The sequence below is a fragment of the Pararge aegeria genome, chromosome 1 (genome assembly GCF_905163445.1).
Source record: "Pararge aegeria chromosome 1, ilParAegt1.1, whole genome shotgun sequence".
Classification (NCBI taxonomy): Eukaryota; Metazoa; Arthropoda; class Insecta; order Lepidoptera; family Nymphalidae; genus Pararge; species Pararge aegeria.
This window is the reverse complement of record NC_053180.1, coordinates 14,804,050-14,816,688: the sequence shown is the minus strand read 5'-3', so window position 1 is coordinate 14,816,688 and position 12,639 is coordinate 14,804,050. Positions and strand designations below refer to the sequence as shown.

The following is a 12,639-nucleotide window of genomic DNA, read 5'->3' as shown; positions in this document are numbered from 1 at the left end:
TGTCTATACGAACCTCTGGTCGATCGAACATTCGATATAACCCGACCACGCGTAATATCGAACGAAGCGCGCTTGCGCATATTATCCGCACTCCGCGCGACCTACTTAATTTACCAGTATATGATTGGCTATTAACCTATCATACTCACATAAAAATATAGGTATTTCGTGATTGTTAGATAATTGTCTCACTTACACTTTAGTAAAATGCCTCCTAAAGTAGATTCTAAAACTAGCGAAAGTGATAAGGAGATTCAGGATACTAAACTGTCTATCTTAATTGCTAAACGTGAAGCTATATTCGGTATCATGCAAAATGTCTTTGACTTATCTCGTGAACCCGATGTTCATACGAACGTTGAAAAAAGAGAACATTTTCTAGACGAATCTTCACAAATTGATTCATTGCGTTTAAAGTACGAGTCTATTGTAGACGATTATAATACACGTTTATTAAACTTAAATTCAGATGCAAAACCTGATTACAAAAGTCTGTATGCTTTTGAGACTTTGTATAATAGGGTCAAACGAACTCATACAAAATGCTCAACTTTAAATACGACACCAGAAATACATAATGCGACCTCCGCGCTGCTAAAAGCCAAGCCGAAGCTAGCTCCCATATCGATATTAGAATTCGATGGTGACATTAAATCTTTTCAGATGTTTTATACGACCTTTAAGTCAGTAGTAGATAATAATCCATCACTCACAGATGCAGAAAAGCTATTTTATCTGTTACCGAAGCTGACAGGGAAGGCAAAAAGCGCAATCGCTGGAATTTCTCCGTGTGCTGAGAATTATCAGCTCATTTTACAAACACTCGTCAATAGGTTCGATGATAAACGTATGTTGACTTCCGCGTACCTACATGAATTATTTCGCTATAAGGGTTTTCAGACTCCCTCTGCGACTAACTTTGAAGATTTCATAGACCGGTTCGCTGGCGCAGTAAGCGCTTTAAAAAACCTAAAGTTAGATAACCTAGCTGATCTTATCATACTACATATAGCTACACAAAGGGTCGATACTGAGAGTGTACGCGCGTTTGAAATTAAATGCGGTAAGAATATACCTACTTTCGACGACTTTGTGGAATTTATCACAACACGCGCGAAGGTGTTTGAGCGTACGAATACGAATGTCACAAACCCTTCTAATACGCGTCATAATAAAAATATAAAACATTTGAATAACGGGACTTCTGGCAATGCGCCGAAGTATCAGGCCTATATAAGCACTGTTGATAAGCCTACGTCCAAGTGTCTATGTAGAAATATAACACATGCGCATTTATATAAATGTGTTGACTTTAATAAATTATTAACTCCTCAAGAACGTTTTAAGTGCGTCAAGGAGAAGAATGCCTGTGTGAACTGCCTGTCTATAAAACATAAAGTCGGGCAATGTGAAGTCTCCCCGCACTGTTCGTGTGGTCAGAAACATAACAAAAGGCTGCACTTTGACCAACGCGAGGAACATTCCCGCGCGCCTCAGTTGAATACCGTCATGCCGCCACCGAACGCACCTACCGTTACCGCGTCATCGCCCGTAGCGGATGATCGCGCCGACGTAGCACTGTGCGCTACGCGCGTAAGCCCGTCTACAAGCGCTACGCAGGTGTATAATAGCAATTTGATGAATCGTGTGGAAGACAAGCGAACTACTGTCTTATTGGCTACCGCACAAGTTGCTGTTTACGACTGTAATGGTGAACGGCAAGTTATACGTATATTGTTGGATTCTGCTTCGCAGGCCGATTTCCTCTCAAAAGAATGTTGTGATCGCTTGGGTTTGCAAACTAAATTCACAGAACGTACTATCGTGAAGGGGTTCGGTGGAATTGAGAAGGTTGTACAATCCAGCTCGGTTGACTTGACGTTTTATTCGCGTTTTGATGATAACGTTAGTTTTAATATCTCGCCACTTGTTGTTGATAAAGTGACAGACAAATTACCTACGGCTGTGATAGATACGGCAGTCCTATCACACCTTAAAGGTATTCCGCTTGCCGATGCGAGTTACGGCGTACCTGATAAAATTGATGCTTTAATAGGAGCTTCCCTATTTCCACATTTGCTTCTCCCCGACGACGTCCATACGTCACGTCGCGACCCGTCGGTGCCCGTTGCATTGCGCACGGTGTTAGGTCTGGTGTTCATGGGCAATGCGCCTACGATACCTACTATAAATACTCATACGGCCTTGACATGTTGTTTCGTTCAAGAGCCTCCTGCTATTGACTCTTTAGTCAAGCGTTTCTGGGAACTTGAAGAACTTCCTTCCGCTTCCATTCAGAATCCTGATGATAATGAATGCGAAGACTTCTACACTTCGACTACTGTCCGAGATCCCGATACGGGCAGATACGTTGTCGGCCTGCCATTTAAAGAGGATCTATATTCCCTAGGGAATTCTTTGGACATAGCTAAGAAACGTTTCATCTGCCTCGAAAGAAAGCTTGAAGCTTCGAATAAATTGAGGTCGGCATATGATGACGTCATAAAAGGTTATCTCGCGAAAGATTATATTTCTCCCGCGCCTTCATATGATTCTAAAGATCCCGTTCCGATTTACGTGATGCCACACACGGGGATTTTACGTGAAGACAAACTCTCGACGAGACTGAGATTAGTCGTCGATGCTTCTTGTCGTTCTAGTTCTGGAAAGGCACTGAACCATCTGCTACATTCCGGTCAAAATTTACAGGGAGATCTTTTTAAAATAATTTTGAATTTTCGTCTGCATGCAGTGGCAATGACAGCCGACTGCCGAGAACAGTTTCTACAAATCGTTATGCGCGAAGCTGATCGTCGCTATCAATGCTTCTTATACCGCTTTAATCCACAAGACCCTCTTGTGCTATACCAGTTCAATCGAGTCTGTTTCGGTCTCACTTCCAGTCCCTTCCATGCACTGCGCACGGTAAGACAGCTGGTGAATGACGACGGCGCAAAATATCCACGAGCGAATAGCATTGTGCTACCCGCGCTTTATATGGATGACGTAGCTTTCTCGCTTCCAAGCGAACTAGAGGCAGTCACTGTGTCGCTGCAGATGATCGATCTTTTTAAGGGTGCACAGTGGGAATTAGTTAAGTGGAACAGCAATTCTCGCGAGGTCTTAGATAACCTTCCTGCGTCCCACAAACTTCCGACTGAAGTGGAGTTTGACAAAACCATGCACCATAAAATACTTGGTCTGCATTGGTCTACTGGAAATGACGCTTTCTATTTTAAAATTTCTATGCCCGACGATGTGACATGCACTAAGCGCTCCATCTTGTCGACTGTTGCCCGTCTGTGGGACATAATGGGCTTCGTTGCTCCCACAGTCGTGTATGCCAAAATATTAATTAAAATGCTTTGGCAATTAAATCTTGATTGGGACACTGTAGCTCCACCACACATCATTAAGATGTGGAGACAGTTTTGCGATGAGTTGCCAGCTCTAAATAAGCTACACATACCGCGTCATGTGGGCGTGACAACAGACTGTGAGGTCACTCTCCTGGGACTATCAGATGCTAGTCTCGCAGCCTATGGTGCTGTCGTTTATTTACACGTTAGCTCCCCTACTGGTAACACTGTGCGTCTTGCTTGTGCGAAAAGTAAAGTTTCGCCGACGAAACCTCATTCAATTGCTCGTCTCGAACTATTAGGTGGCGTCCTACTGTCGAAATTGCTTCGTACAGTACATGACACTTACTCTGAGCGTATCCCAATCAAGGCTACATATGCATTTCTCGATTCCAAAGTCGCCCTATATTGGATAAAAAGTTCACCGCATAGATGGCAGACTTTTGTCGCGAATCGCGTTGTACAGATAACTGAGAATATCTCACCAGACAACTTTTATCATTGCCCTGGCACTGAGAACTCTGCTGATATTCTATCGAGAGGTGTAACTCCTGAGAAGCTTCTCTCACACCCTCTGTGGCTGCATGGTCCACCATGGGCATCAATGCATCCGTCTCAGTGGCCACTCAAAACTCTAGAGGGAGAGTCTATTGAAGACGTACCCGAGAAGAAGGTTCTTATACACACTGTGTGTAAACCTATACTCCCGAACGACTTACACGAGCTTGCTCTCCGTTTTTCTTCGTGGAGCAAACTTCTACGTATAATTGTATACATTTGTAGATTTGCTAAATTACTGCCTCGTCGCGGCACTAGTGCAGTTACCGCTGACGACTTAAATTTCGCAGAGAATAGAATGCTTCGCGCTCTGCAAAATCAGCATTTTGCTGAAGAATATTCTCTTATTAAAAATAATAAAACATGTTCACCGGCATTTAATCGCCTAAGACCATTTATTGATGATGGACTTATCCGCGTTGGCGGTCGTCTCGCCAACTCTGGACTTAGCTTTGAAAAAATACATCCGGTTATATTGCCTCGCAATGGCCACGTGGTAAATATAATCATTGATTATTACCACATTAAACATTTACATGCTGGACCCGAACTCCTAATGGCCCTGCTTCGTCAGAGGTACTGGATTCTGTCGGCACGCCGTATTGTCAGGCAAAGAGTACATATGTGCAATACTTGCTTTAGATTTAAACCGCGTCCAACCATTCCGCTGATGGCGGATCTTCCTGATATACGTACACGTCCAGCGTTGAAAGCCTTTAGTTTCACCGGCTGCGATTATGCAGGTCCTATACCATACGTTCCTGTACGCCGCCGTGGCGTACACAGCGAGAATGCTTATATTGTGCTGTTCACGTGTCTCACTACGAGATCTACGCACATTGAGGTTGCTACCTCACTCAGCACCCCCAGTTTCCTCGCCGGGTTTAAAAGATTCCTATCACGTCGTGGTCCTGTTCAGGTGCTGCATAGCGACAATGCTAAAAACTTCCAGGGTGCTGCTTCTTACCTTCGGGACCTCTATAAATTTCTAAGAGAAGAATATTACCCGAAGCTAGAGCAGGAATGCGCTGAAAATCGCATAACTTGGAAATTCATCTGTCCCAATTCCCCACACTTTGGAGGTTCATGGGAAAGTATGATCAAGGTGACTAAGACGATCCTGTTCAAGGTCATAGGGCAACAGCTCCTTTCTTATGAGGAACTTTGCACTGTGCTCATTCAGGTCGAATGTCTTCTCAATTCGCGTCCGCTAACAATACTAAGCTCTGACCCTGCCGAACCTTCGGCTCTTACTCCAAGTCACTTCCTACATACTGCGCCTCTATTCTCCTTGCCTGCGCCTGATGTCAATCCAGACAAAATTAACTTGGTTGACAGGTACTCGTTAATAGATAAAATGGTCCAATCGTTTTGGAATCGTTGGAGGATGGAATATTTGCACGGATTGCAAGTTCGTTTGAAATGGAATACGCCTTCCGTACCTATTACGCCGGGAACTGTCGTCGTAGTTATAAATGACAACGTACCGCCTCTGGCTTGGCCTCTAGCAGTAGTAGAGAAAGTGCATCCCTCGAAAGACGGCGTCATACGCGTAGCGACCGTTAAAATTTCCGGGAGAACTTACGTCCGTCCGGTAGTTCGCTTATGCCCTCTTCCGACGCAATAAGCGTAACAATTATAGTTTCATAATTTAGTACTAAGTAGCTCATACGTTAAGACTTTATTCTCTTTTATAATAATTCTACAAATAATTAATATTTTTTAATATACTTTCGTAAATATACACATACTTATATGAAATACGCCCATGCGCAATACGCGTTCTTAAAAGAGGCAATTCTACCTCATACCTTATGAGAGCTTTTCTTAAAGGTGACCCTTTAAGGGCGGGTGGATGGTTGCGCCAAGTTATAATTAAGTCTTAAATAATAATTTAAAATTTCATTGGTGTTCCTATTCTCCCATATCCAACCTAAAACAGCACTGAACGATTCTCCGTGAAGAGACTGGCGCCCTCATACGCCTCAAAAACACTAGAACGCAGAGCTGTCACTTAAATTAACGGAAGCAAACGATTAAGACGTTTGCGGACGACTTGCTTTCCGATTGCGAAAAGTAACGGGCAATACGAGTTTACTGGCTGCCTGAAAATAAGCCATAAAATATCATAATATACCTTAAAAGTTTCAATGAGATCCTTTTAAGCATAATTCCTATATTTATGTGTGTGCCGAAATATAACATAAGTGGTGGTGTTCGAGAAGAGAGGACTTCGTGAGGAATATTTGGATCAACGGACGGCGTGCTCCTACCCATGAAAAATAAGGTCAAGTAAGTGCTGTCTTCCTTGTGCTCTGATTCCTTGTATCTTTCTTTTGTACACCAATTTACCGCAAAAAATACAGTCCACTCATTCGAAATAAAAATCTTAAATAACTTAATATAACTTGGCGCATACACCACCCTTTAATAGTTTCATGCACGCTCAAAAACTATTTGGTTATTATGTGGTTACACGGAAGCATTTCAAGCATTGTAATATTTGGCATTGTTATGAATTTAAGGCACGCATTAAAATGGCGGCGGCCTTTGTACTAAATCTAACATTTATTTACAGTTATAGTTAATAAAATGTATATTGAGTGAGTCTCTTTTATTTTCAACCGACTTAAAAAACGGAGGGGGTTCTCAATTCAAATGTACGTTTTTTTTGACGATTTTGACGATTATTTTTTGTTTTGCAGGTATGTTATACCTTAGACGTGGTCTCAATGTAATTTGGTCAAAATCTATTAGAAGAATCCTTTAAAAATCTGCGGAACTCTACGAATATTATAAACTGATACTATATAACTTCGAATATATCACTTGACCAATTTCTTTCGAAAAGCACCATTTGGTCAAGTGAAACCAAATGGCTCTTTTCGAAAGATAAATTGTGAGAAATTGAGTCTCTGAACATGATATGGTAATTTATTAAAAAAAATGTATGACCATTCAATAGCAATACCCACTCTAGAGGCTTAATAACTGTCTGGGTAAACTAATGTTTTGGGTACCCCTTACTTTGGTATGGTTGAGAGAATGAATTTTTAAATAAATTTAACAGCAACAGCTACCAACAAATGAAGTAGCTGTCTACTTCATAAATATATAGACACAGAAGCGGCATTTTTTTGTTGATTTGAATAGAGGTTTGTAACTTTTTAGAAAAGCATTACACAGTATTCTGATTTTCGTACTCTGATTATATACGGCAATTCAACGTAATTAATCTAAATACTTTGATTAATTATGTTGAGTTGCCTTATATAACTATGCCATATCGGATTAAACTTAGGTTGTTAATGCAGTTTCTGAAGATACAGTTTTCTTTAATCTAGACATTAGATACACAATTAAATTTATCGATTTTTGTGCATTACTGAAGTAATGCTTCTTCCAATTTAACATTCTGGCAATTAACATACCCAGAAATTTTGTTGTATTTCATTCTTGTAGATTTAAATCCTCCTTAATAATTTGTATTACTTCACCTTGAGATCTTTGGATCAGAAATTGTATATGTTTTTGTTGGGTATATGTTTGGATTATTATTCGCTTACCGGGAAGGCTTTTTTAGAGTGTTATTGCTTTAATTCCTATGCGAATGTTTCTAATAAGCTTTTTATCTTTTGTTCTTCCGTTAATTTTCAAAGGTGAGAAAGGTGAGAAAAGTCAAGCGCTCAACTGTCATGATAATATTTCAACGTACAATTGTAATGCACGGTGAAATATTATCAGTTAATCACAATGGTCAACCACTTATTTTCCAATTTCGGTTGCATTGGATCACCGCAGGGTTGAAATTTAAGTTTTAATCTGACCTGTGCCCGCAATGTTGCAAACATTACTTTGGAGAATCGTAAATCTCTCAAATTTGTACGGAGCGATCAAATTTTGACGTTTGATCCTCCATAAAAAATGACAGATTTACGCTAATATGGATGTGACGCTTCATTGTTCCTAGGACGCTATAGCTTGGCTGTTGGGAGTTGACAAGTTGGGATTTAATAGCTCTGAATAGCAGAAGTTCCGATGTAACTCTTCAAACATACATTGATATTTTTTTTTTATTTGCCTTTCTAACGGATGGTTTTATCTATAAAATCAATGTCTTTAAGGTTTTATTATATTTTGATTACTTTAAAAATTCGATAAATGATTTTTTTTATTTAACTCATATTGCACTGTTACAAGGCTATGACACACAGTTAATAATACTCCGTCGTTTTTGCGTCAAATGCAAAATAGGTTTGTTAAATCCAACTGATAGTCCATAGATAATCTTGTTCAAACAAACAAACATAAAATGAATTCTACCAATAACTATATCACCAATTTTTGTATAGTGTGATAGTGTGCTCGTCTCTGTCAGATCAGACCATCCCAGGTTCAATTCCGTAAATTTACAGCGCTCATCGTTGAGCCAGGGAGGTCGTATTCAAAGGCCTTGTCTTTTACCGGAGCTACATTAATTGTATCGATGATCTTTTATTAAAATTACGGTGTCAAATCATAATTAAATTTTCCCGTATCGGCAGTAAACTAACAGCGAGAAGAAAATTTGCATTTAAAGCCTCGCCGCTCTACGGAACAATATGAGCTATATTATTTTGCATGATAATACCGACTGGTAGCTATCGATCTTTTGAGAACGTTAATTGGAATCACTTCACTATAGTGTTTGTATCCTCTGTAGTCGCTTATTCATCGATACGTAACTTTCTAGTTTTATTCATTATGCCAAATTGCAAATATTCATTTAGTGGCTGGTGTTTGTCACTGTGTGTGAGTGGTTGTTTGATACCAAATTTGATACATTTGTAATTTTTTTTAGTAATGACTCTATGTCTTATCACGTGTGATGATAGATAGCGCCGAGTAAAACAAGCTAAAATTTATATTACATTTTTTTATGCCAATTACATATTATATTATATAAAAATTTTAAATTAAATTTATTTATATATAAATAAATAATAAAAAGTCTACCTTCATGTTGCATGTTATCCTGATTTCTTATATTTGATTCTTATTATATTCAATACGCAAAGATAACATACAATGGAAGTATGAGATACATAAATAACAAGTTAACCTTCGAGTTAGCTAATATTTTGCTGTTCGTGCAGATTTTCATATTATTATTATGCATTAACTGGTTAATCCTCAGTTAACTTGACAATTTATGTCGTGCGTATAGAAATTCACCCCAAAAATCTCACACAATACACGATTCGGCTTATCGACGACGGGTGAGTGACACATGTCAAAATTAATTACTTGCCTAAGGGACGTTGGTAAATTTCGGGCTACTCAGACTCTAGACTATACATTATCATCAGCATCCTTACTTAAGTTTATGAAAAACTACACGACACTATGACATGAAAAGAGTCTCTGGGACAAACAAGTGACGCAAGACTGTAGAACTCTGGGCCCTTGCAAAAGACCTATGTCCAGCGGTGAACGTTTATGGGATTTGATATTATGATGAGGATCCAGGAGAGATAAGCTAGAGCTCTAAAGCGCTTTTTCAAGCCGCGCTTTCAGCTTCCATCAAAATAATAATGCCAACCGAAAGACGATACATTCTTGGTCTTTTATTAAAGATCTTTTATCACCTGATACTGATGTTCAGCGATTCCTTGCGACTCACTCAATATCATTAGTCCACTTAGTTAGAGGGTCTACCAACGCTGGGTGTTTCAGCAAAGGGTTGCCGTGCCTGAATATTGTGGCCCTAATATCACCAATGTAATTGGGACTGCAGGCACAAGGTTACAAATCAAAATTAATCTCAGAAGTTGGTTGCCAATCAAGTTACTCACTTGAGTCAACGTTATTGACCTAGAGAACAATCGACTGAAATGCACTGTCTTATTTAAGGCATCACATGTCTCTACTGATTACGGACTACATCAACCTCCTTAATAAATCGAAAAGCATCAACATGATAAAAACAATTATTATTTATTTATTTTTCTTTCATTGGAAAACCAACAGTTGTAATTACTAAATAGATAACAAATTGGTTGACTTAAAACTAATTACATGTCCACAGATATGTTTTATAAAACAAGGGTACCTGGTTAAATGCATTATCATATTACTTAGCTCAACTTTTAATTTTCATTTTTGTCTGATGTCTGCGTCTTCTATGTTTGTGGTATATACCAACAACAGTGTGATTCTGTGGGGAAAATAATATTTACATCGGTCGCAACAGCGCATGTGTCTTTAGAAACATCGCTCTTTGCTAAAGAAAACATGCGATGTTGCAACCGTTGTCAATATTTGTTTGCTTAGGTAATTAACACTGCAACTATATCGTGGAAATATTAGTTGATTGGGAAGAGTCACCAAAAACATGTACAATTTCCATAAGCTTAGCTTATAAAACTAGGGTTAGCAAACAATGTTTTAAGTATAATTAAAACATTGTTTGCTAACCCTATAATATATATTACTTAAGTCTAAGATTAAGCTTATATTATGCACATACTAGTACAAAAACTTATACCTTACTAGGTATAAGTTTTTGTACAAGTATGTGTAATATTATTTTGTACTAAATATTAAAAACATATAACAGTACCCTTTTTAATATTTAGATGTAAAAGGTGTGGTTACCTAACATCGAGCCAAATCAAATAAATGATTAAAATTGGGTATTTAAAATTTCTATTTTAACCAGTTGACACTAAAACTCGCAAGTTATTAGAATCAAAGCAATAATCTGAACTATTTTACTTATAAATTGATATATGAAAAAAATTACAGCAGGCACTGATATTTCACAAACTTATTATAAAGAATACGCTTACCCTCAACAAACTCTAGCGATAGACTTAAGTGGCTGCGGTTTACACTACAAAGACTATCGGTTAATACTCCATTTATCTAAGGAAAGAATATTAAAATTTCGCTAAGCTTCATAGGGAAAGTTTTTAAAAGAATTTGAATTTTAAATTCTTATAGACGCCGCTTGACTTTACTTAGAGAAAATCGGAAGTAGTGCAATCACTTAAATTTTAGACTGGTTTTTTTTTAACAAATCAGCACTTCCTTACATTAATGTAAATCGAGTGGCTAGAAGGAAAAGTAAGTTCAGCAAATATCTAATTACTCTCAGTAATACTTTTAGGAGCAATAATTGTGAAATCGAGATTTTTCACGTTCAATGTTTTTTAAACTATTTGTTTTCGTGCTTTGTTTGACGAGGCTGAATACCGAAAACGAGGTGAGAGGTCGCATGGACAATGAGATTTTATATACGACATCACATTAGCTTGTTCAGGACTTTTAAAAGCGGTTGGAAATCTAAAGATACATAGAATCTCCAGTGATTGGTTAATTCCTCAATTAACGAAGGCTCAACGTTAGAGGTAAAGCATGTGGTATTTCTGTTCTTCAAAAAAGTGAGGTACTAACCTATATGGTAGTACCATGCTTTAAGATCAAATCAGCCATGAGGACAACATGAAAAGAACCAGAGGCTGGCTCATCTCAACGACTCCCAAAGCTGAAGTGGGTGTGGAGGCCCTACTGTTCAATCCAATAAGAGAAGCGGTCTGTGCCAATTAATGGAAAATGTAGTCTGAGCCTGTAAATAAAAACCAAACACTACGTATCCGGCTTGGTTTTGATTTATACTTAACAGATTACAAACATGTAAATACTTATATATTCACTAATTATTTAAAAGTGTATTTAGTAAAAAACTTATTTATGCAAATTAATTTAAAACCCCCGGTACGAAATGAAGAAAACTTTCCACAAACATAATATTATCCTGTTATGAATTAAATAATTTTGTTACAGTACTTCAACGCTGTAGGATACTTTAGTTAGTAAAATGTTTAAAGTTTTAATAGTCGGGATTGAGCCTTATTATGAAGGGATCGGGTGCCTTTTCATGAAACGAAAACAAAATACGAGTGTTTTTAAGGTATTTTCAAACATTTTAGCACTGTTAATTAAGCTGATAAATATTAAATCATCATTTTAAGCCTATTAAAATATTTCACTAATTTATATCCAATTCTTGGTTAAAATTCCGGATCTGGCGAAAATTTATAAGGTATTGTTTTTTTTCTGTCTAAGAATTTTCAGTAGGTCCCAGCTCGGAGCTAGGAAATTGGTGGTATACGTGCTTCGAAGAGCACGTTAAGCTGCAGATGATATATAATCCACTGCGTAGCACACGTCCTATCTTATCACAAAGAAAATTAATTTGGAGGGACCGTCCACGCTGTTGCAGCGAGAGTTGCACTCTCCATCGTCATATTTTAACTGTCGTTGAGAAAGTTGTCATCATCTCATCCTCATCTCTGATAACTTTCTAACTCCTGATTCGTAATGATAATTTCTTGAAAGAAAAACCAATAGCTTACTATTTTTGTTCTGAACTAGGAATCGTGATCGCCGGGTCTACCACCAGGCAGCTAGAGATACAAAAAAAAACAGTATCAGTGTTGTTGGTCAGTGATTGCGAAATAACTGACTCTTGAAAAGTTAAATTTTAATGAAAATCGGTTTATTCCAGACACTTTTGCTTTTAAATTTTGCCTGTCTCTCAGTCTTCTTAGGTTAATCTTATGACTTTCATATAGAGGGGTTTCTGCGGAACCTTTTCCTTCACTGAACAGTAACTTTTTCTGAAGTAAAAATTGACAGACCAAGCAGATGGCCCATCTGATGGTAAGTGAAAAACCAT

General features: G+C 38.1%; 1 protein-coding gene across 1 annotated transcript; it reads left to right on the top strand.

Annotated features, from left to right (window-relative positions):
• Positions 1-207: 207 nt before the first annotated feature.
• LOC120633724 lies at positions 208-5,544 on the top strand. Its single transcript, XM_039904089.1, has 3 exons — positions 208-847; positions 1,337-1,729; positions 2,000-5,544. The coding sequence occupies exons 1-3, from the start codon at positions 208-210 to the stop codon at positions 5,542-5,544; spliced, it is 4,578 nt and encodes a 1,525-aa protein (XP_039760023.1).
• The last annotated feature ends 7,095 nt before the right edge of the window (positions 5,545-12,639 follow it).